The 23,303-nt window shown below is 36.4% G+C and overlaps 6 protein-coding genes and 2 non-coding genes across 9 annotated transcripts; 6 read left to right on the top strand and 2 right to left on the bottom strand.

Moving 5' to 3' along the window:
- Nucleotides 1-251: 251 nt before the first annotated feature.
- Nucleotides 252-322, top strand: TRNAG-GCC. Its single transcript has one exon. It is a non-coding gene; the product is annotated as a tRNA-Gly (tRNA).
- An 89-nt stretch (nt 323-411) lies between these two features.
- On the top strand, nt 412-482 carry TRNAG-GCC. Its single transcript has one exon. It is a non-coding gene; the product is annotated as a tRNA-Gly (tRNA).
- Nucleotides 483-4,363: 3,881 nt separating this feature from the next.
- On the top strand, nt 4,364-6,642 carry LOC117638687 (galactinol synthase 2-like). Its single transcript, XM_034373782.1, has 4 exons — nt 4,364-4,836; nt 5,496-5,816; nt 5,919-6,053; nt 6,181-6,642. Exons 1-4 carry the CDS (start codon nt 4,546-4,548, stop codon nt 6,445-6,447), a joined length of 1,014 nt encoding a protein of 337 aa, XP_034229673.1. The 5' UTR covers nt 4,364-4,545; the 3' UTR covers nt 6,448-6,642.
- A 1,841-nt stretch (nt 6,643-8,483) lies between these two features.
- On the top strand, nt 8,484-9,940 carry LOC117638695 (stress-response A/B barrel domain-containing protein HS1-like). Its single transcript, XM_034373791.1, has 2 exons — nt 8,484-8,727; nt 9,591-9,940. The coding sequence occupies exons 1-2, from the start codon at nt 8,588-8,590 to the stop codon at nt 9,778-9,780; spliced, it is 330 nt and encodes a 109-aa protein (XP_034229682.1). The 5' UTR covers nt 8,484-8,587; the 3' UTR covers nt 9,781-9,940.
- Nucleotides 9,941-11,822: 1,882 nt separating this feature from the next.
- Nucleotides 11,823-12,639, top strand: LOC117638679 (stress-response A/B barrel domain-containing protein HS1-like). The gene is made up of 2 exons (XM_034373776.1): nt 11,823-12,069; nt 12,246-12,639. Exons 1-2 carry the CDS (start codon nt 11,927-11,929, stop codon nt 12,499-12,501), a joined length of 399 nt encoding a protein of 132 aa, XP_034229667.1. The 5' UTR covers nt 11,823-11,926; the 3' UTR covers nt 12,502-12,639.
- A 982-nt stretch (nt 12,640-13,621) lies between these two features.
- On the top strand, nt 13,622-16,372 carry LOC117614126 (craniofacial development protein 1-like). 2 transcript variants are annotated; one of them, XM_034342824.1, is made up of 5 exons: nt 13,622-13,693; nt 14,551-14,640; nt 14,752-14,873; nt 14,967-15,173; nt 15,573-16,372. In XM_034342824.1, exons 1-5 carry the CDS (start codon nt 13,651-13,653, stop codon nt 15,933-15,935), a joined length of 825 nt encoding a protein of 274 aa, XP_034198715.1. In that variant the 5' UTR covers nt 13,622-13,650; the 3' UTR covers nt 15,936-16,372. The 2 variants fall into 2 exon arrangements, with proteins under 2 accessions (XP_034198715.1, XP_034198714.1); XM_034342823.1 differs by having other exon boundaries at nt 14,964-15,173.
- Nucleotides 16,373-16,818: 446 nt separating this feature from the next.
- On the bottom strand, nt 16,819-19,243 carry LOC117630502 (dihydrolipoyl dehydrogenase, mitochondrial). The gene is made up of 2 exons (XM_034363213.1): nt 18,840-19,243; nt 16,819-18,317 (listed from the first exon to the last, which is right to left on the bottom strand). Exons 1-2 carry the CDS (start codon nt 19,116-19,118, stop codon nt 17,067-17,069), a joined length of 1,530 nt encoding a protein of 509 aa, XP_034219104.1. The 5' UTR covers nt 19,119-19,243; the 3' UTR covers nt 16,819-17,066.
- Nucleotides 19,244-19,900: 657 nt separating this feature from the next.
- On the bottom strand, nt 19,901-22,473 carry LOC117615335 (probable protein phosphatase 2C 13). Its single transcript, XM_034344401.1, has 2 exons — nt 22,075-22,473; nt 19,901-21,164 (listed from the first exon to the last, which is right to left on the bottom strand). Exons 1-2 carry the CDS (start codon nt 22,282-22,284, stop codon nt 20,172-20,174), a joined length of 1,203 nt encoding a protein of 400 aa, XP_034200292.1. The 5' UTR covers nt 22,285-22,473; the 3' UTR covers nt 19,901-20,171.
- Nucleotides 22,474-23,303: the final 830 nt, after the last annotated feature.

The following is a 23,303-nucleotide window of genomic DNA, read 5'->3' as shown; positions in this document are numbered from 1 at the left end:
ATGCCTATCACCTATCATCTCGCATGAAATTACCACCAATCCTGTATTTAATCTTAACCTTCATTCGCGTACTCTCATTGTCCTCTTTTGTTGCCCTATCTATAACTTCTTTCAACCCTTTCTTGTTCGGTTTCAGAAACTACTAAATCTAGCTCTTGTTTTATAGTAACTAATAAACCGTTTCATCAAAAAATAACTAAAAAACGGGAACAAACATTAAATACCATAATACTGACAGTGACATTCAAACAGCACCAGTGGTCTAGTGGTAGAATAGTACCCTGCCACGGTACAGACCCGGGTTCGATTCCCGGCTGGTGCATTTGTAACTTTTTATCATTTTTTACAATTTATTTAAATAATTTTTCAGCCACTTAATAAAACAGAATAATACGCCGACATTGCAGAAAAGCACTAGTGGTCTAGTGGTAGAATAGTACCCTGCCACGGTACAGACCCGGGTTCGATTCCCGGCTGGTGCAAATTTATGATTTTATCCTTTTTTTCATAAAATTATTATTTAATTTTCAAATTTATGATTTTATCCTTTTTTTCATAAAATTATTATTTAATTTTCACTTTTCTAGTTTGTTGTTGTAGCCAAAGTTAAAATTAGGGGGGTGCGATATCATAAGAGTTTAAACCCAGAACCACTTGGGAAGACACTAAAGATCTGTGCCAATTCAACTAATATTCTAAAGCTTTCACTTTAGTTAACGTTTCTTTTTAGTAAGTGTTTTATGATAAGGAAAAATTGAGAAAGTATAATCTTGGAAGATCACAACTAGTTTTCTTACCACTTTGATTGCATCTCCAATAATATGTCACCTAATTTACTGGAAGCAATTTAAAAAAGAAAAAGGTAAATTTGTTTAAACCATATCTTCTGATAAATTGGAAAGTTCTTCCCACGAAAATTTGTATACATTTTATCAACGTTCCAAGCAATGCAAGTAAATCCTTTTTCACTACACTTAAAAAAAGCACAGAAATTTTGGAATTTATATATTATCCTCAACCAACCCAAAGCAGACACTTCTATGATTCTCCACGTATGAGATATGTAGTTTTCAGCTACAATGACCTTATTCGTTTACAGACTAAAGCAACTACATCATGTTATTGCTTTCTCTTCTCCTTCTACTTTGTACAGCTTCCAAATCTCAGAAAAAATAAATAAATAAAGCGCGCTGAATTATTCAGGCAGATTCCCATGATTTTGTGTCACCATGGACACTTGTTCGCAGGATACAAGCATAGAGTATATACATGTCCAGGAATCAAACCAAAGAATAAATAATGCATGTGACGTTTTTTCTTCTTTTAATTTATGGAAAAAAGAAAACGATATATTTTATTGCACAAGTGTTTTATGTGAATCCCGAGCTTCTACATTGTGACAACTCCATTCAATTAATAAGATCACAACCAACTATAGCATTATTATTTATTATTTAAAATTATCTGTTTAAGTTAGTTAGTTACTAAACTAAACCCTTTATAAAATGTTATCGTTTGCTCATGACTTTACCTTAATTTGGTCCAACTAATATGTTAAGAAAAAGTGTGTGCAGATTTCAATATGTGTTTGGTTCAAATGAAAACGACGTGATCCACAACAACTAGTATATGTAGTGAGCTGTAGTAAACGACAATAGCTAGGGATCTTAATCTTTTGTGCATAGTATATACTATCTTTGCAATGGCAAACTGATCGATCTCTCCCCTATGGGTGTTTCAACCGTGTGGAACATTTTGTTCGTCAAAATCAAAAACAAAAGGATATTATTCTGAGTATATCTTAGCGTTTTGCTTTGATCTTCTTTTGCTTGTTTGTGTACAATTCAAAATTTGATTCTTTACCAAAGCAATATGTCTTCCTCTAATTTTGATGGAGGAGCTTTTGTGGAAGAAAAGTAGAAATGTTATTAAGAGCTCATTTGGAAGTGATTCTGGATAGACCAATCGTTTAAAATCACTTAAAGTAATTATATTGAGAAGCATGTGAGATGTGCTTTTCCTTATAAGTAATTCTGGCCCTCCCAAAATCACTTCCAAACCAACTCTTAATACTTTAAATTTACAATTCAAGTATACAAAATATACTTTGAGAATTTCTTCTGCTTTTGTCCCATATTCTTTGATTCTCTCATTTTGTGTGTTTAATTACTATAACACAAAAAATTTGATGGAAAAGTGTAAATAGATAAACTGAGAGTATGAAATTCGTTACACACAAAAAAAAAAAAATTTTAATAAATAAAAATCCTTCATCTCCGGGGAACTCAACCTATCTTGACTAAAGCAAAAAAAAAAAAAAAAACGTATAAAAGATCCATCAAAATGGTTAGGCTTCTAAATTCTATAAAAAGAATTATTTTTAGCTAGTATATTTTTCATTTTAGACCATTAATTCTGAGTGTCGTTAAACGAACCCTAAAATTAACTGAGTACACCTTATGATCTAAGTGCACCCTAATATTTAAATCAAATTATAAAATTAACTCAGTACACCCTATTTAACTACCAAAAACACCCATGGTACACCCCTAATACACTCTATCACACAACACCTAACTCATTCATGAGTCCAATTTTACTGTTACCAAATGCCATGTGCCGACATGTTTCCCTTCTATTTTTTTGACATGTGGTAAACCACTTAACAACACTTAAACTTATGAAATCGACCTCCCATCATCCCCCCACCCAGCCAACCCCATCCTTCCTCCTCAGACTTAAGCCCTCTGGCATCCAACCCAACCTTACCACCACCGCCTCTCTCTCTCTCTCTCTCTCTCTCTCTCTCTCTCAGCCCAACTCCACCCTTCCCCTGCTTATCGCCAGCCAACCCAGACCCTATGAGCATAAGATTCTAATAAGCCCGTAATATCGTGTTGGAACTCATCTCCCTTCAACTAGTGGAAGAAGGAAAATTCCAAAGTGAGTTTGTTTCTTAGACTGTTGGGGTTGCTATCAACCCCAAAGGTATCTAATTAAGAAGAAATAGGTTGCATTGGAGTTGTTGGAAGTTGGTGTTTATGGTGCAAACGGCAACATAATTGTCATTAGATTCATCAGAGGGTGAAGAGCTGGAGTTCTAGTGGGCAAGCGTAAGAGCCGTTTGGAAATATGCTCACTTGAAACCACCAACACCGTAGATGAACATCAAATGATTATTGTTTTGGGTGGGTTGAATGCATTAACCAAGTCTAATGGACGAACGCCACATACACATGGAAGATTATGACTCATTGCAAAAAATTTAGAGCAAATGAGATAATTTGGATGAGAGAGAGAGAGAGGGAGGGACGGTGGTGGTGGGGTTGGATTGGATTCATAGTGTTCAACGTCGCTCCATCGAATATTAGGGTTGAATATGGTGAGTAAGGTGTACTTACTAAAATTACATTTGCTTCACAATTCAATATATCCTTTTTGGTCATTTTATATTAGGGTAAATTAGTAATTCAAATAGTTTGATAATAAGGTGTTCTAAGTTAATTTTAGGGTTCGTTTAGCATCACTCTTAATTTTAAGCATAAAACCCAATTTATTTTTGTCTTACTGGTTTTTAATTTATTTTTTGCTAGTATGTTTGCTATCTAGAAGAATCTTACTCAATTAAGGTAAAACATTATTGTTGGTACCTAAATGGAAAAGGAAAAAACATTATACCGATTGAATCTGAACTTGTATATTTTTTAAGCTTCAACTAGAAAGAATTGAAATTGATTTCTGATATTTACTTATGAAATTAATTCCCGAAATTATCAGAAATCTCTAAAACCTAGTCACTCAGGATCCTAAAGTTGATCGAGAATAAAAAAATAATGATTTCCTGATTGGTATGTATTAACTTCTTAAAATATATATATATATATATATAAAAAACAGAGGGGAGTTTTTTTTATTTATGTATTTAAATTTAGCCAAATACTAAGAAAATTGCATTTATAAATTACGTCAGTACATGTACAAAAGCCTCAAGGCTAGAACAAACGCCATAGCTTCAAAGAAATGAAAATTATGACATATGGCTTTTGAATTTGCATGCCGTGTTGTGATTCTCTAAAAATAAGCATCCTTAAATAAGAACTTTTGCTGTTTATTAAGGAAAATATTATTTAGTATCAAACCCTAACTTTCAGCACATATTCTTATATATATGATCAAATATTAGAAAATATCAATAATTATTAAATATGAGTGAGTGATGTGCTGAAACTGGAAAAGTTGAGAGCCTTATGCAAACAGTCCAATCTCTTTATTTTGTTGCCACGTACATGCTGATAAATAAAAAAAGGTTACACAGAATCATGTACACTTGACTCAAGCTTTTTCCAGACTTGGCATTTTCCCATATCAAATGCCACCGCATCAAACATTCATGCCTCTATATAAACTCATCTCTACTTCTTCAATTTCCTCAATAAATCTTCAGCATCCAATTTTCTTTATCTTCTGCTTTCCAAAACCCTCCTCTCAAATAATTTTCTGCTTTGTTCTGTGTTTTTTCTCTCTCTTTCTTTTTTATCCAAAGATATGTCGCCTGCAGAGACAAAAGAACCAAAGAGGGCCTATGTGACCTTCTTGGCTGGAAATGGAGACTATTGGAAAGGTGTGGTTGGCCTGGCCAAGGGCCTTAGGAAGACCAAATCTGCATACCCACTTGTGGTGGCCGTCCTGCCTGATGTTCCTGAGGACCACCTCCAGATTCTTGAATCTCAAGGATGCATTGTGCGCCAGATTGAGCCTGTCTACCCTCCTGAAAACCAAACCCAATTTGCCATGGCTTATTATGTCATCAACTACTCAAAGCTTCGTATTTGGGAGGTACCAAACTAATAAACCTTGAGTGTTATTGTTTTGTTTAGTGGTAAATATTATATCTTATGTCGGTCTGCCGATTTAAAATTTCGCACAGTTCATTATTCAAACCTACTGACTGACACTCTATACACATAACTTATCGCACTATTACGCATGTTGATTTAGTTTAATAACATTCGGTCAGTACTTCAGAACATAACATACCAGACCACCCACTTAAACCATGCATATAAACTAAATTAAATTTCGCATAATTCATTGTTCAAAACCAACCCACACTTTTTTTGGGTCCCACCTAGACACTTTGTCAACATAACTTATCACACCATTACGCATGATCATTTGGTTTAGTAACATCCGATTTGTATTTATGACATAACATATCGGATCACCAATTTAAACCATACATATGAACAAAGTTTCGCATGATTATTGAAACGGATCAACATTTTTTCAAAATAACTTGTCAAATTATTATGCATGATCATTTGGTTTAGTAACATCCGTTTTGTACTTCATATGTTATTAAATAAATAAAACATGTTACTCTATTTGGCGAGAGAAAAATTTCCCTTAATTGATTGATTTACCAGTCATGAGTGCATTTCAATCATGCAAGTTAACTGTGTACGATATATGTAAATGATAATATACATTTGTAGTTTGTGGAGTACGAGAAGATGATATACTTGGATGGAGACATACAAGTGTTTGATAATATCGATCACCTTTTCGACATGCCCGAGGGTTATTTTTATGCTGTGATGGATTGCTTTTGTGAGAAGACATGGAGTAAGACTCCTCAGTATAAGATTGGATACTGCCAGCAGTGCCCTGAGAAGGTTCAATGGCCAGCCGACTTGGGCTCACCACCACCACCTTACTTCAATGCTGGCATGTTTGTCTATGAGCCTCGTCTTCCGACTTACTGTGATCTCTTAGAGGCCGTCAAAGTCACCCCTCCTTCCTCATTTGCCGAGCAGGTAATTATAATCCAATACGATCCTCTGCTTGTATTTTCTCTGTTGATTTCATCCTTAAAACTCGCCTAGGGATTTTTGAAAATTAATTTTGATGATGTGCAGGACTTTTTGAACATGTTCTTCAAGGATGTATACAAGCCTATCCCACCTGCATACAATCTTGTATTGGCTTTCTTGTGGCGCCACCCTGAAAATTTGGACATTGACCAAGTGAAGGTTGTTCATTACTGTGCTGCGGTATGTGATAATCAAAACACATCTCATCTATATATATACAAAAATGTTCTCTAAGCAGATTGTTTGGCGATATATAAATATTTATCTGACAAGAGAACGTTGCGCATACTATAATATGTTGGTGCAGGGATCAAAGCCATGGAGGTACACAGGAGAGGAAGAGCATATGGAGAGAGAAGACATAAAGATGCTGGTGAAGAAATGGTGGGATATTTATGAGGACCCGTCACTGGATTACATGAAGAATAATGATGATGATGATGATGATGATGATGATGATGATGATGAAATTGTGGTGAAGGCAGACGAGGATGTAAAGGTTGGACCACCCTTTATTGATGTAATATCGGAGACTGATGCTGTTGACCAAAGGAGTGCACCATCTGCCGCTTGATTTGGTTAATTACTACTTAATTAAGGGATTAATTAGTCTCCCAGCCATATTATGTATGAACTAAATATATATATGGATATGAAGTGCATGGGATTATGGATAAAAAGCTACCAATTTGTATAGTGTAGGAAACTACACTTTTATAGTGTGTAAGTCGTGGGTTGTGTTGGTAATGTGACCCGATCAGTTTGCAATAAAACAGTACTATATTGCACTATTTAGAGTTTTATTCTATTTATTTACCTTCTTTTTGTTATATACCTTTTGGGTTGGGTTTTGAGGCACGTTTTTCTACATGATGAAGGTGGTACACTAAAAAAAACAATGGCAACAGTCAAGTCACCAAAAAAGGCATTTAGTCACTCCATCATTAGTCATCAAATGTCACCAAATAATGGTGATTATTGCCACTTTTTTTTGTAGTGGATTTCAACTTGAACGTTTACCCTTGTACTCGAAGTCCCAGGTTCGATTCTCTTTTTTTTCATGTCGCTTGTATATATAAAAAAAAATTCACAATATGTGAGCGTTTTTCATTTGATGTAAGTATTTAAGAAAAGAGATTTTCCAAATCAATATAATAATAAAAATTATGTTGGAAGAACCATAAATTATGATCTTTGTGCTTGGAAAGTACTAGTTACAATTACTCTATCATTTGAAGTCCATTTTGAAAAAGTAATAATAATTTCTTTCTTCTTTTCCTTTTTCATACAAGTTGAAGTAATTTGACTATTAACAGACATGAGCTTAGTTAAGGTGGTTAAAGCGGGTGTGATCCTCACTCTGCACCCGAATTCAAATCTCCCTCCTTATAATTTAGATTAGATTAAAGTAAAATATTATTTGTATAAAAAAATAATTTAAATATTAAACATTTGAACAAAGTCTTTAAATTTGAAATATTCGTATCGAAACGATGCATTATAATTGTTTATAATAATCGTACTTCGTTGAAATTATTCTATTAAAAATTTGAGATAATTGTTGGTACTCATTGGTTGTGTTAAAGAGTAATTTAGTGGGTGCACTTAAAGTTAAATAATAGTAGGAATAGGTTCTCTCTTATTTTTTGTTCACTATTGAAGGAATGGTTTCAATAGAAACTAAATAAATATATAATTTAATAATTAATAAAAGTTAAACAAATGTTTGTAACTTAAGAGCGTTTATTTATGTATTTATTCTTTTAGCATTGCGTTCCTCTTCTTTTCATGGAAGGAGACATTCATATTTCATGAAAATCACAATTTTACACGCATACAAAAATATCTAAAAAATAATTCATAAAAATTACAGAAAGAGAAATCTCTACACACATATCAAACTATAAGAGCACTTCCACTCGTTGTGCCATGGCAAAATTCACGTGAATAGTGACTGCCATAGCAATTTATTTGATGCATTCCCACCCATTGCTATGGCAACCCAAAGGCAACCACTATTCACATAAGATATGAGGAAATGAATTTGTATGAATTTTGGTGTGGTAAGTGAAGAACATGGCTAGATATTTATAGAAAAAAAAATTTGGTATTTAAATTAGTCACTGACGTCAGCATGACGTCAACTTGCCCAGACAGCAACCCAGGCAAGTCTTGCCCAGTTTCGTGGCCCACTTCTTGCCATAACAATTTTTCATTGAGTGGAGGTTGTTTTTGGAGCCTAAGCCCCTTTTGCCATGACAAGAAAGTAAATGTTCTTTTTGAGAAAGAGAAATTCATTCATAAAACCAGAGACGTACAAAAAGCGACATGATAATTCATGTTACTTTAGATCATTACAATAAAAAAAACAAATCAAAAACAAAACCTAACACAAAGACCTCCGATGAGAACCGCAACTAGAGACCAACACAAGGAGAAAGGGGATCAGAGTGCGGCTAGGGTTTTCTTATATGATTTGAAAGTAAATGTTCTTAATTCCAAGAAATGAGACAAGTATTTTGTGCGCAGTTTTTGTGGTTGAGTTATCCAATTATAAAAATATCCTATAATTTATTATTTTAAAAAAAGAATAAAGAAAAAAGAAAATGGTTGGCACGTTTTTTTCTTTTTCATTAAGTAGGTGTGGAGTGGACTGCGGAGCGAGAAACATTAGAAAAAGGAGAAGATTCAGAAGACGGAAGAGAGAGAGAAAGATGGAGGAAGCGAAGGGAGTGGTGAAGCATGTATTGTTAGCAAAGTTCAAAGAAGGAATCTCAGAGAATCAGATTGAGGAACTCACCAAAGGCTATGCAAAACTCGTCGATCTCATTGAACCCATGAAGTCCTTCCACTGGTACCCACTACCCAACCCTTTCCCTCTTCCATTTGTCCTCACACTAATCTCTGTTTTATATTGAGTTCAATTCTCAGATCTTCTTGGTAATTCATATTTCAAATCCTTAAATTGAATTTAAAGACTTATGCATTTAGGTACCTGTCTTTTACCGCAATTTGTTAACTTGGGAAGTTATGTTCTAGCCAAATACACATATCTTGTCGTGTATTCACCTTATTTGTGTCCAGTATCATCTTTCATGTAAAACAGAGTTTTTAGCTTATATTTTTTGTGTCACTTTGCGTTTCCTGATTCAGTGTTGGAGTCAGATGGGTCCTCAAAAGGCTAGATTTTTGGAAAACTTAGCACCCATTTTTCAAAAATTGCAACTTTTGTTGAAAATCTGATGTTGAAAAGGGGTTCAATCATCAAATATCGGTTAAAGTTGCAGTTTTTGTCTTTAAAAAAAGGGCTATTTGTATTAGATGGGCAAATTTTGGTTATTTTTCCCGGAACTCATGCTAGACCATCTTCTTATCACTCAGGTTCACTATTTTCATGTTTGGCATATCACTCTGTGGTTCCTTGTATCATCCCAATAACATATAGGATTAATTTATGACCCAAGACCTGAGCATCTAACTGAAATGCCAATCTTTTAACCTGAACAACTTCTTTAGCATTTCATAGATTATTAGACACGACTTTGTAGTTTTTGTTCATGTGTGGCCATGGAATTTTCCCAGATAGTGCCCCTGCACCTAAAGCTATCACCAAGTTTTCTCTACGGTTAGTTAAGTTGCGGTTAATTTTTGTGACTCAAGCATTAGGATATGTGGTCTGCATAACTTTTTAATTGTTCGTTAATGTTTTGTAATCAGGGGAAAGGACGTGAGCATCGAGAACCTGCATCAAGGTTTCACCCATATCTTCGAGTCTACCTTTGAGAGTATGGAGGGTGTGACGGAGTATGTAGCTCATCCTGCCCATGTTGATTTTGCAAATTTGTTCCTTTCCCATGTGGAGAAAGTCATTGTGTTCGATTACAAACCAACTATGGTTCGTGTCTAAATTGGAAGGCCTATCAAAGGTGTCATATATCATGCTATTGCTCTGAACGGAACTTAATTTTCTCTGTAAGAGTTTGATTTGGCTGTGTTCCTCTGATTTACAAACACTCTGTAAAATTCAATAATGAGAGATGAGCTAATGTTGTTCCACTTCCAAGTCATTGCTTGCGTCTCAAATTTTCATTTCATTGCATTTGACTGTTTGAACTCTGTATTGAGGTTGATGTCAATTTATATTTTGTTGCTAAAATCTCCGATCTACAGAAACTGTCAAGCACGAGCTGGATATGGTTATTTCTTAAAGCAACGAAATTTGACATCCATGACCACAAAAGGGTACATAAAAGCATTAGTATGGTTGAAGCAGCATACGAGAGATTACTGAAACCATACTAGAAAGATCTAACAAATCCCGAGTATCTTGCCGGAGTGTTGATGGTTCAGCTGGTGACTGCCTGAAGTTCTCTGCACACCCATTGAATTCTCCCAAGGCACCAGATGCTGCATCTCTTACCCCTATAGACACCAAGCCCTACACTTTGCCTGGCTTGTTGGAAATCAGCAGTGCCATCATTGTAATTGCTGGAACAAGATGTGTACCTTGCCCTCAACTGAGGATTGTCCGTACGTTTTTGCCACTGGACTTGGTGGTCTCTATTGAGCATGGCATTGGAATGTGACAAATAGTTATATTATACCAGGACTCGGAGTTTAAAAATAGTTTCAGAGTATTATTTTTTTTCTATAAATAGTATAGCCACGCGGCTATACTTGTGGTTTTTTATTTTTATTTAAAATAGTTCAGCCGCTCGGCTATACGCGGGGTTTTTTCTTCTTCTAATTTTTCATTTAAAATAGTATAGCCGTTCGGCTTTACAACGGTTTTTTTTAAAATAATAAAGAAGTATAGCCGCACGGCTATACCTGTTTTCACGCATGGACACCTAGTTCTTGGCTGTCCCCCCCCCCCCCTTTTTTTTTTTCTATAAATAGTCTAGCCGTTCTTTCGGCCTTAGGGCTCTTTGGCTATGTGATTTAAATTAAACCCAATAAGCTAATTAATTAATTATTTATTTGAATTATTTTTAAAATTCAAATATCATATAATGTTTTTGTCTGATTGGGTTTGTCCTTAACTGATACCTGTTGGAACATGTATCAGCCATTCTATTTAAACACAAGCCCTAGGTCTGTATAATTACATCAAAGAACATTCATATCATCATTCTTATATACTACGGAACATATATATATATATATATATATATTAAAATAGTATAGCCACATGGGTCCCTTTTTTTGGTACTAAATAGAATAGCTGAGCTGCTATACTCTTTGGGTATTTTTCAAAATAGTATAGTTGCGAGGCTTTACTACGGTAATTTATTTTTAAAAAAATAGTATAATTGTGTGGCTATACTTATTTTGACACATGGGCAGCTAGGCATTAGGTGGGTCACTTTTTTTTTTCTTTCTATAAATAGTATAGCCGCGTGGCAATACATGAGGTTTTTTTATTATTTTTTATTCAAAATAGTATAGCCGGACAGCTATACTAGGATATTTTTTATTTTTAAAAAAATAGTATAGCCGCGCGAGGCATTACATGCGGGTCCTTTTTTTCTATAAATATATACTCAGGGTTTTGATTTATTTATTTATTTATCATTTAAAATAGTAGAGCCACGCGACTTTACTATGGTTCTTATAAAAAATAATATAGCCATGCGGCTATACCGATTTCCACACACGGCCCCTGGATCTAGGCAGGTTTTTTTTCTTCTTATAAATAGAATAGCCGCTGGGCTATACACGGGGTTTTTTATTATTATTTATTTAAACTAACATAACAGAGCAGCTATACGTTGATTTTTTAAGTATTTATTATTTAAAATAGTACAACTGCGCGGCTGTACTACTGTTTTTTTATCCCAAGGTCAAACCCCTCGATGGTATGGCCCAACAAACACAAAACTACAGCACACATGAGGAAATGAAGATTAAAAAATATGACCTCTGCAAGCCCATTATTCAATAATTAAATTATTAGATTAATGGGTTCGGATAGGAGACAAAACAGTTATATTATACCTGGACTGTGAGTTTGAAAAAAAGGAGAAGGCAGATCACAGTCCACAGACACAGAGATGGAAGAGGAAGCAAAGGGAGGTGTTAAGAATTCATTGCTAGCAAAATTCAAAGAAGGAACCTCAGAGAGCCAGATTGACCAACTGATCCAAGGCTATGCCAACCTAGTCAATCTCATTGACCCCATGAAGTCCTTCCACTGGTAAAACAGAGTCCTCTGTTTTCTTTTTTTCTTTTCTTTTCTTCTCTCAGCTAATTTTTTTCTTATCTTTTGGTGTCACTTTGGCTTTCCTGGTTCTGAAAATGATGCATATTTGTGGTCAATTTGAATAATTAACTAGTTAATTATGTATTAATTGATGTTTTGTGATTAATAAGGGGACATGAATTGAGCATTGAGAAGCAGCTGGAAGGGTACACTCATGTGTTTGAAACAACCTTTGAGAGTGTGGAGGGTGTTGCAGAGTACATAGCTCACCCTGCCCATCTTGATTTTGCAAACTTGTTCCTTCCGAATTTAGAGCAATTATCTTTCAGCTCAACTGCAGACCAGCAAGTCATCACCATGAAAAACCCTAGTGAAATACAGGTTATGATGATGGAGCTGCTACCAGATCCAAAAGATCAATCATAATAAACCATTTTGTCAATTTCTTTTCTTTTAATTTGGGGTTTTATTTTCTTAGTAATTATAAGTGTCAACTGATTGTAATGGTGTTAATTTTATGCAATGAAGCTCCCACCTTATCTGGGCTTTGTTTGTGTCTGTTTATCTTTGGGCTTTGTCCTAGTGTCTTTTATGAAGATCTGCTCATAGAAAAATGAAGAAACGAAAAAGGAACATGATAAGTTTGTTTGTTTGTTTTATTTTTATTTTTAATCAAACGGAATGGAGATTGCATTAATAAATTACGTCATAAGGGTAATACAAATACAAAAGCCACGTGGCCATTACAATTACCCACAAAGGGGTTAAAAAGAATTATTGAGATTGGTTTAACTACGTACAAAATTTTTTACATGGGCAATTATTTATCCAAATGTAGGTTATATTAAAGAAAAATTAGGTTTTAGACATAATTAACTTTATTAATTAGTTTGTAAGATATTGGATATTTTAGTTTTAGTTTTAATACATAGGAAAAAATTACTATTTTGGATTAGCCCAAAGAGAGGCCCAGATTCGTTGGGCCAGGTAAAAAATAACAACTGATAAGACAATTATACCCTTCTGATAAGACAATTCTACCCTTCTGGTACAATTCTACAATGGCACATGTAGTAATTTTAGGGTTGTTGGATGTCCTTTTGGTAAAATTAGGTGACTTTGGTTTTATATTAATTAAACAAAATTAATTATCTTTCTTCCAAATTAGTTAAGTTTTTTATGGGTTAAAACTAAAGAGCCCATATATTAATAAATTTATACTGTAATACAATAATTATTTTTGATATTTTGGTTTTTATCATTATATTTTGGTTCTCAAGTTTAGAAGTATAAGCTATAAATAATTCATAATTAATGTTTTATTGATTAATTAGAAATTTAAACAATTAGATTTGAAATTAATAAATAATTTTTATAACTAATTAGATTATCTTCCAATTAATTAATTTTATTGGCGGGTTAATTAGTTATAGCCTCATGGGCCTCCAACAAGTCAGAAAAGCTCGAAAGGCTTTGGGTCTCTTCGGATACCTCGAAACCCAATAACAGACTTCTTTTTTATACCACCAACACCAACACCAAACCAATGACTCTCTCCACTTTTGTTTGTCTTCGATGGCTACAACCACCACCAACGCTCTCGGTGCCTCAAGTTCAGGTACGCATTTTATTTTTATATTTCTTGATTTTATTTTATTTTAATTCCTTCTTTGTTTGGCTTACGCTCAGTCGGGTCTGTTTGTGTTGCCCGAAAAAGGACCTCTGGAGATTTTAGAAAATCAATGGGTTTTAACGATGAAAACAGACTGAGCACTGAAAATATTTTTGCCCTTTCATTTTCTGGAAAATAATGGGTATGTGAATTATCAGTTTTCATGGGCTAGGTGGTTTTGGAGCCTTGGTAGGTAGTATTTTCTTTGGAGCATTCATAGATTTATGAGCTAAAGATTTTTGCTTTTTCTGTTTGTAAACGAAGATGGGTGAAAAGCTGCATACCCAATTCAAAAAATAGTAACTTGCGTGGAATAGTGTCAGATTTTCAGCTGAGTTATCTACTGATAATGGGTTTGAAGCTTTTGTTGTGTCATTTGCTTAAGTCTCATCAAACTGTTAAGCTAAACTTCCTTTCACTTTAGAATTAGGTGTTTTTAGTTTTAGATGCCACAGAATATGTAATATAGGTGGAGTAGCACATAAAAACATCGAACCTGACCATCACAGTTTTTGTTGTAATGTAATTTACCAATTTTTAGTTGCAATCCAATTTCGGTGCTTGGTGTCCAAAATGATTTGGATATTACAACTATCAAAGACCTATATTTGTAATTTGTTTTGAAGTTTTATATATTTTAGGCGAAAGACAAAATCGTTGGTCACTAGATCTATTCATTTGATGATTTTGTTCAGGCACTGCCAGGGCTACTCATACCACAACTTTTTCATAGGCAGCTTGGGTGCAGTTTCGTTTTTCTTTTTTTCCTACTTATGATTGAGTAGTTTGGTTTTCTGGTTCAGGTACTGCAAATGAAAAGGATGCTTTACCAATTGAGTCTACCAATGGAGCTGCTCCCCTTCCAAGCTTAGAGACTAAACCTGAACAGACTGGTCAGAATTTTTTTTTTACTCACAAGTGCTTGTTTATCCAATTCCTGTTCTGCTGTTTGGTCACATAAATTCCTTGATCAGAAGGACTAATGTTTTTTCCTATCTTGATAGATGTAAAATCTCGGGTAGATGCCATGTGGGAGCAAATGAATAAAGGAGTATCTAATAAGAAATTCAAGGATTTATTAAAGAAGTCTTCAACTGTGAATAAAACTCCAAAGAAGGCATCTGATGTGAGGATTGCCTCGTTCTTTCCATCTGTGTTGGAATTATAAAAATATTGTTTGCTAGAATTTAATCTTTTACTTCTATTTATTTCTTAGAAGTGGAAGGCATATCTGGGCCTGGCACCAAAGAAGGCAGAGTCACCAAAAGAAAATGCACCACAGAAGGGATCAAATGTCACGCAGAACAGCTCTAGTGATGATGTCGTGCAGGACAGCTCTAGTGACAAGGCCAGGAGGCTTGCTGCTGCTGCTCTTGTAGAAGTTAAGGATGCTGCAGCTGCAGCATCAGGCAGAGGGAAAGTTGAGGTTAGCATATTATTTGAATCACCTGTTTGTCTGTGTTCTGTTGGGAGACCTGTCTGCGGGTAAACTTTGGCTTTTCAGATGTGGAACTAAGTAGTGCTGCTTAGTTTCTAGTTGTTAATTTCCTCTCCAATCACTTTGAAGATATGATGTTACACACACATGTTAATATATGTATTTGGTTACATGCCAATTTTTACCACCTGAGTAGTCTCTGTGATGGCCAAGCAGTTTTCCTGTTTAACTTGAATCTCTCGGAGCTGATCCTTAAACCAAAAATCATAATTATCATAATGATGTATACAAATTAGTTTTAAAAAAATTTAATGGTATGGACGCACAGTTCATTTTTTAAAATTTATTGGCAATAATCATATTAAACAGATCTCTTTCATTTTATAGATCACAGAGGTTCGGGATTTTGCCGGTCAAGAAATTGAATATAAGAAGCTTGTTGATGCTGATTCAAAGGAAGCATCGGAAAAGGCGAAAGCTCCAGCAGCTTCAGCTGTGGATGCAGTGCTCGAACAGATTAAGAAGAAACAAAAGCTCAGTGTGCTTGACAAAACAAAAAAGGACTGGGGGGAGTTTAAGGAGGAAAAAGGGTTGGATGAGGAGTTGGATGCTTACAAGAAGAGTTCAAACCAATATTTAGATAAGGTAAACTTCTTGCAGAGAGCAGATTTCCGGGAGTTCGAACGGGAGAGGGATGCACGTCTAGCCTTGCAGTCGAAAAGGAGGCCAGATATGCGGGAGGATCCATAACTGCACAATATTCTGGGTTGCTTTCAATTGCCTTGTGCGAACGCCAAACTGGGAATTGTGGAGAGGAGAATGGGCAGTTGCTGAAAGTTTTAGTATGGTTTTCTGCTTTGAAGAGAGAAATCAATCCTTAAAATATCTTTTAAGGGGTATTGTGCATTTGCGTGAGCTATTTTTCAACAGTTCCTGGATTTTCAATGAGAAGAGAGAGGCCGTTAATTGTAAACTAGGGAAGGAATTTTCATCTTATCAGATTTTAGGGGTGGGATTTCTTAGAGCAGGAACTTGCAGTATCACATGATGGGAACATGAGTCACAGTTCAATTCTTTCCCTTCATTTGTTGAAAGTAAGAAGAGAATGGTGATCTGATGATTTCTCTTCGCTCTATTTCATCTGTTTTTGTTTGTTTTTTTGTCAAATAATTGTTGGTCTTCTAACTCGACCGTGCTTTATCCTTTGCAAAATTTACCGAGTGTTGTACTAAAACCAGAATCGAAACAGGAACAGCATGATATTAAAATCCCCACACACGGGAGATGGGATATTGAGACTCAATTTTGAGCATCACATCTTGAGAACAAATTCTAGTCAAAGGGGGCAGAAACAAACAGCAATCTTGAGCATCGCATACAAGATTGCTGCATTTTGGAATGAGCAAATTCTTGATAAGTATTAGGGAATTGTTTATATCATGGTATCGAATGCCCGTCAGTCCATAATCATTTTAGAGTTCTAATCTTCTGTAAATCTGCCTGAAGAGTTGATTACGAATCCGATTAAAATAGTTTGACTTTAAGACATGATAAAAGCAAGAGATCCAATGCCCTACTAGCCCCCCAATAATAGCATACATGAACATGTAGTTGCTGAACAGTAAACCACACATGATAATGATTCATTAGCATTAGCTCAACATACCCTGCTTATGTTGTTATTCACAGTGAGATGAGAAAGCATACAGAGTTGGGTCCCTTATTGTTGCCAAAGGGGCAGAAAAAACAGCAATCTTGTATTCAAGCACTTTTATCTGCTACCTTCAATGAAGGTTAAACAACTAAATGGAAAGTTCTTACCAAGTCAATCCAAATTTCTTAAACAAAAATGAAAACGAGATTAATCAAGTAATGATTTTTCTAGATGTGAATGGGCTTGTCATAAGTAGCCATGGCAGCTTCCTTCAAGGCCTCACTCATAGTTGGATGTGCATGGCAAACTCGTGCAATGTCCTCGCTTGATGCATCATACTGCAAGGCTATGGCTGCCTCGTGAATGAGCTCTCCAGCATTGGGAGCCATGATATGAACTCCCAATATCTTATCTGTTTCCTTATCAGCCAAAATCTTGACGAGTCCTTCAGCATCATCTATTGCCTTGGCTCTGCTATTTGCCATGAAAGGGAACTTTCCAACTCGGTATTCAACACCAAGGGACTTCACTTGTTCCTCGGTCTTTCCAACAGATGCAACTTCAGGGTGCGTATAGACAACCCCAGGGACCAAGTCATAGTCCACATGCCCAACCTTACCAGCAAGGTACTCCACGCATGCAACCCCATCCTCTTCTGCCTTGTGGGCTAACATAGGTCCAGGAATAACGTCCCCAATTGCATAAACACCTGGGACATTTGTAGAAAATCTCTCATTGACTAAAATTCGCCCTCCCTTATCAGTTTCAACCCCTATCTTATCCAAATCAAGCCCGGATGTGAACGGAACCCTACCAGCAGATACAAGAACAACATCAGCTTCAAAGGTGGTCTGGTCGCCACCAGCTGCTGGTTCAAGGGTCAACTTCACACCATCTCCAGAAGTATCAACTGATACCACCTTTGTTTTGAGCACAAATTTCATCCCTTGTTTCTCAAGGGAACGCTGAAATTGCTTGCGGATTTCCGAGTCCATTGTTGGGACGATATCAGGTCCAAACTCAACAACAGTTACCTCGGAACCAAGTCTACGCCACACTGAGCCCATTTCTAGGCCAATATATCCTGCTCCAACCACCACAAGTTTCTTTGGGATTTCTGTCAAAGCCAGAGCTCCTGTTGATGATACTATTTTCTTCTCATCAATGGCAATCCCAGGTAGAGATTTGACATCAGAACCAGTGGCAATTATGATATTTTTGCCTTTCACGACTGTATTCTCACCATCAATGGTGTCCACTGAGATTTCGGAAGGGGAGATGAACTTTCCATAGCCTTTAACATAAGTGACCTTATTCTTCTTGAAGAGCCCTTCAATTCCTCGAGTAAGATTAGAAACAGCTTTATCTTTTTGGGACATCATGGCAGGTAAATCTACCTCAACAGAGGAGAACTTAACACCATGGTTGTGAAATGCATGCTTAGCTTCATGGTACATGTGAGAGGAATGAAGAAGCGCCTGGACACAAAAAGCAGATGACATTAGAGATAAATTTCACATGCAACTAATACCAATATATTTAATTCCATTTCCAAGGGAAAAGAAACACATCTAATCATACCAAGAACAACCAAAAAGAGAATATCTGAATATGTAATTCACACAACCAGTAATTACTAAACTGTGGCAAATTATAGAATTTTCAAATGTAAATGCTTATCCACTGAAGATTGTTCTTTTATATACTTTTGAGGAAGCCCTTTTAGCACAGAGTGAAATAAATTTCCACAATTTGGCTTTAAAAAATGCGATTATATTAAAAAATTTAGTATTAACTAAATTCAATCCAAATGAATATTATCAAACACAAAAACAAAATCAATCAACTGATTCAATTAAATAACACCAGCGAACCAAAAAAATAGATCTGACAGGTGGTAAATCAACCAAACAATCCACGAAATTTAGGGACAGATTAAGAACCCTAGCAGGCTAGTACGAGACTGTCCAAGTGAAGTAAAGAGTGTAAAAGAGAGAGACCTTGGAGGGTATGCAGCCAACGTTGAGGCACGTGCCGCCGAGAGCCCCGCGCTTCTCGATGCAGGTGGTCTTGAGGCCGAGCTGAGAGGCCTTGATGGCCGCCACGTAACCACCGGGGCCACCGCCAACCACGACGACGTCGTTGTCGTCAGATCCCGAGGAAGCGTAGCCCCTGGAGAAGGAGGTGAGCGAGGAGTACCTGACGGCCTCCGATGACGTGTTGGACAAGTTTCTAGAGAGAAGGTAGGCCTTCCGCCTCGCCAAGCTTGCCATAGCCATTCTCTCACACTCGAGATCGTTAAACCTCTTTGGGTTTGATTTTGGTCTGGTTTCGTTTTGCGCTTCGGCTTTTGGTAAAGGCCTTCAAATAGGACCGCAGACTATTGGGTGGGTGCTTTGCCTTCATAAATTGTGTGTTATTTTAACATTATATTCCTTTTTTCGTAATCTTGTGTGTTAGGGTCCAGAAATAAGTCCCTGTTACTCCATCCGATATTCGCCACGTAAACAATGCATTTGTGTTTCAGAAACGAGAAGGGATGATAGCCGTTGGATCGCGATCGATTCTACGCTTACATATTTGACTACGACAATAGGTTGGCAAGGCAATTATTAAAATTTTATTTATTTATTATTTTTTTTTGGGTCACAATAGTTGGGTGGGAAGAACATAATCATCTGCTGGGTGGCTATTTATTTATTTATTTTTTATTTTTACGTTGATATATATATGGAGAAAATGGTAGCCTCACAGAGCCTTAGCATATCACCATTTGGAATGTTTGGAGGAGGTGTGTGCAATTGCCCTAAGCTGATGAGGTTATTTGTTGCTGCGAATCAAAACAACAGTGAAGCCAATCCATCAGAAGACAGTGACCCATGAATCGTTCAATCTCCAAAGGAGGACAATTAGAAAGCTTGTTTGGATGAAGAGAAAATTCCCTTGAAACAAATTCCATCAACTTCACACCAGCAGAAGGAAAAAAAAAAAAAAACAAAAAAAAACAAATCCTAATATCAACATTTCAGCCATGCGGTTGGCACAGGCTCACTGAGACAAATGGACCTCAAATATGGATAATATAATGTAAATAAGAACCGAATATGGAGGGCCATTCTGGTGAACCCAATCCATTTGAAAACATACTTTTGCAAAAAAATGCAATTACGTTTTACCGCTACAATCACAAACTCAACATTACATTCCATGTCCTACTTCTGTCCTACAAAACTGCTAGCTGCTTTGTTCTAAACTAATCTGGAACAGCCACAATGAGATAAAAATGATTTTCCATTAGGAACCACTAAATAGTAATCAACTTGTATTTACATTCAATTGCCTCCTAACAAGCTTCTCAACCGGCTGCGTGCTTCCTCAGATAGACTGCAGATCCTCAACCTTGGGCGCTGGGGTGAGCACTCAACAACACGACTAGGAGAAGAGAGGCGCACAACAATAACGGTGAGATTGTCAGTTGTATTCAAGCGCAAGGCTTCCTTGACAAGTTCTCTGGCACACTGTTGTGGGTCATCATGCCTCCGCAGACCACGCCGAACAAGACTCACAGCATATTGGCTTGACATAACATCCCAGATCCCATCACAACCAATGATCAAAAACTCATCATCTTCTGTTAACATAACCTGTTGAACATCTGGCTCAGCAATGAGAGGTGATGATGAACCGAGTGGCAATTTCAAGTCCCAATCTCCAAGGGCTCGGGTGACTGAGAGACCATTAAGATACCCGTCATCAATGTGACCACCCAACTGCTCAACACGCCTGCGTTCCGGCAAGTAAGTTGGCTTGTGGTCTTGAGACATGTCAACTGCTACTCCTTTCCTGCAAAGAACTGCTCGACAGTCACCAGCATTTGCAACCAGCAAATGCCTTCCAAGAATTAAAGCAGTCAGTGCTGTTGTTCCACACAAACTGCTCACGCTGTGTTCATGAGCCAAGGCATCGTCTGCCAGTAGAAATGCTTTCCTGTGGGAATTCTCCAACTCTCTGAAGAAAACAGCATCCATATCCATTCTCTGCGGCAAATCAGCATCTTCAAAGAAGAGTCTCATGGCATTCCTTTTGACATAAGAAGCTGCCTCAGGGCCACCGTGACCATCAAAAACTGCATAAAATGCACTTGGCAAGGGAGACTTGAAGAGAGGCCCCACATGGGCAGATAGATCATCTATCCGAATGTGTTCATCATCCATTGAATCCCTTCCTCCGATGTCAGTGTGGCTTCCTGAATGAATGTCCGGGACAAACTTGATGGCAGAAGACTCCATTACGGCTTTATTAATGGTCTCTGTGCAACTCACAACCTGATAAAAGATCAAATAAGTAGGTGACTAAACATGCTCCATGCATCTCAAAACCAATAATCCTGAATTGAAATGCATTTGTAATATGCAGACAAAGAAATATGAAATTCAACAAGCATAAAAAGGATAAAAAACAAATCCTCAAAACTAAACAACTGACTGTTGTGGAGCATACAAGATTTCACTCATAAAGTTTCTTTTAGAATTACTACAGAGTAATTTCTCTATTTACTTTCACCTTGCATTCCATATTTAAACAGCTGTTGATTGCATCAGTCAGATTTTCCCAACCAAAAAGCATAAAACCAAATTCTTATAGAAAGAAAAACCAAAATCAACCAATGAGGTCCAGAAACTTCTGACAAACCCATTAAACAGAATTTCCAGCATAGAGAAAAGCATATAATACAATCAATTTTAAAGCCCTAATCAATAAATCTGCACAATATCTAATCCAGAGGACTCATAGAGACTAGAAAATATGCGAACAGTAGAAATTTTACAGAGTAAATAATTCTCAAATCAATTGATCAAAAAACAAATCTTACAAATTAAAAGTTTACTTGGGATTTATTGTAAAGAAAAACCACGAAAAAATTACTGAGCTCATCAGAAAAATAAATAAATAAATAAACTTTGCAGACTAATGACAAACATTATAGCATCCAAAAAGAGATAAGGAAACCCTACGGACTAGCTATTCAGTAGACTCTAACTGAACCCACAGAAATTCAAGAACCAACGTTGATTTTCCTCATACAATTCTAAAAACCCATAGCTAATCTTGAGAATAGACATCCAAGAAAACAAAGCCACAGAATAAATCCCAATTCAAAAAAGCCAATAAAAGAAAACAGCAAGTAATTCACTAATTCTTCATACAAACTCGTAACAAAGCTAAAGAACATACCGATTTGAAGCGAGATATCTCAGTGGAAATCGTTTCGGAGACGCAAACCTCGCCGAAGCTCGGAGCAGAAGAAGGCGGGGAGGCCACGTCGATCTGACGGTTGTGCTCCTTGGAAACGCAGACACGGTACTTCATGTCCAGCACAGGCATGGCCATGGTCTTCTGGCATATAACCTCCGCTTCAGCAACCATTTTCTCACTCACAATCATCCTCAAACGCCGTCGTACCGTGAAAAAAAGAGCAATTTAGGGTTTTTATTCTCAGTGAAGGTGAACAGAGATGGAAATTAGGGTTTTTATTCGTTAAATGCTTCGGTTTTAGTTTCTAATTTTCGATCGCTCTGCCTCTCTTGAATTTCTCTGTGTGTTTTAATGTGAAAAGAGCTGGGTTATATATGTAGAATAGAATCCATTTCCGGTTCGGAGAAGTAAACGACCGGCTGAACCTGTAGACCGGCTCTTGATGACCGCCACGTGCCTGTGGCTGACACGTTCGGGTGGTTTTAAGGGAAGTGTGCGCCACACGTGAATCTCATGGCGGGTAATTGCTGGAGGTAACCTGAAGGGGCTGTATTTGTTTTGACCGTTTTACCCTTTTGCGTGGGTATATGCTTTGCGGCTGCCGATTCCATTTCGGGTTTAGCTTTCCTTTTACGGAGTGACAACTAAACAGCACCGACGTATTGATTGGCGCTTCACCTAACTTCACGCCTCTATTATTACTAGGCAACAGTATTTAATATTTCACTTTTCCGAAAATATTATTTTTTGTAATTATTTGGTAGCACGGATTTGCAAGGAGTTTGCAAAGGAAAATAACTTGTATGTCACGAGAATAACACTGATTTGCTATGTTCATATATTTATTAACATATAAAATCCATAATGAATCAAAACTTTTGTAGGTTACAAATTAAAATCCGTAATCAAATACCTTCAAAATCATGAATGAAATCAACTAAGAGGGTAGTTAATCCAATTCTTTTAGTTCACGAATTTAAATTTTCTGATTCATGACTTTCCTCATTCATAACAAGAAAACATTTTCATTTACCACTCAAAATTTATAAAAACCTTTTTTTTTTTCCTTCAAAATATAAAGCCATGAAAGTAAGCAAGATCCTTCAAACTTCAAATCACATGGGGCCTTGATGTAGAATGCACATAACAAAGCATTGAATTGTGTAACAAAGTAGATTATTAAATTAGGGAAAGGGCCATCATGAATG

The sequence above is a fragment of the Prunus dulcis genome, chromosome 1 (genome assembly GCF_902201215.1).
Source record: "Prunus dulcis chromosome 1, ALMONDv2, whole genome shotgun sequence".
NCBI classification, from domain to species: Eukaryota; Viridiplantae; Streptophyta; class Magnoliopsida; order Rosales; family Rosaceae; genus Prunus; species Prunus dulcis.
Note: the sequence above shows the minus strand (reverse complement) of the source record. Positions and strands in the feature narration are given on the sequence as shown.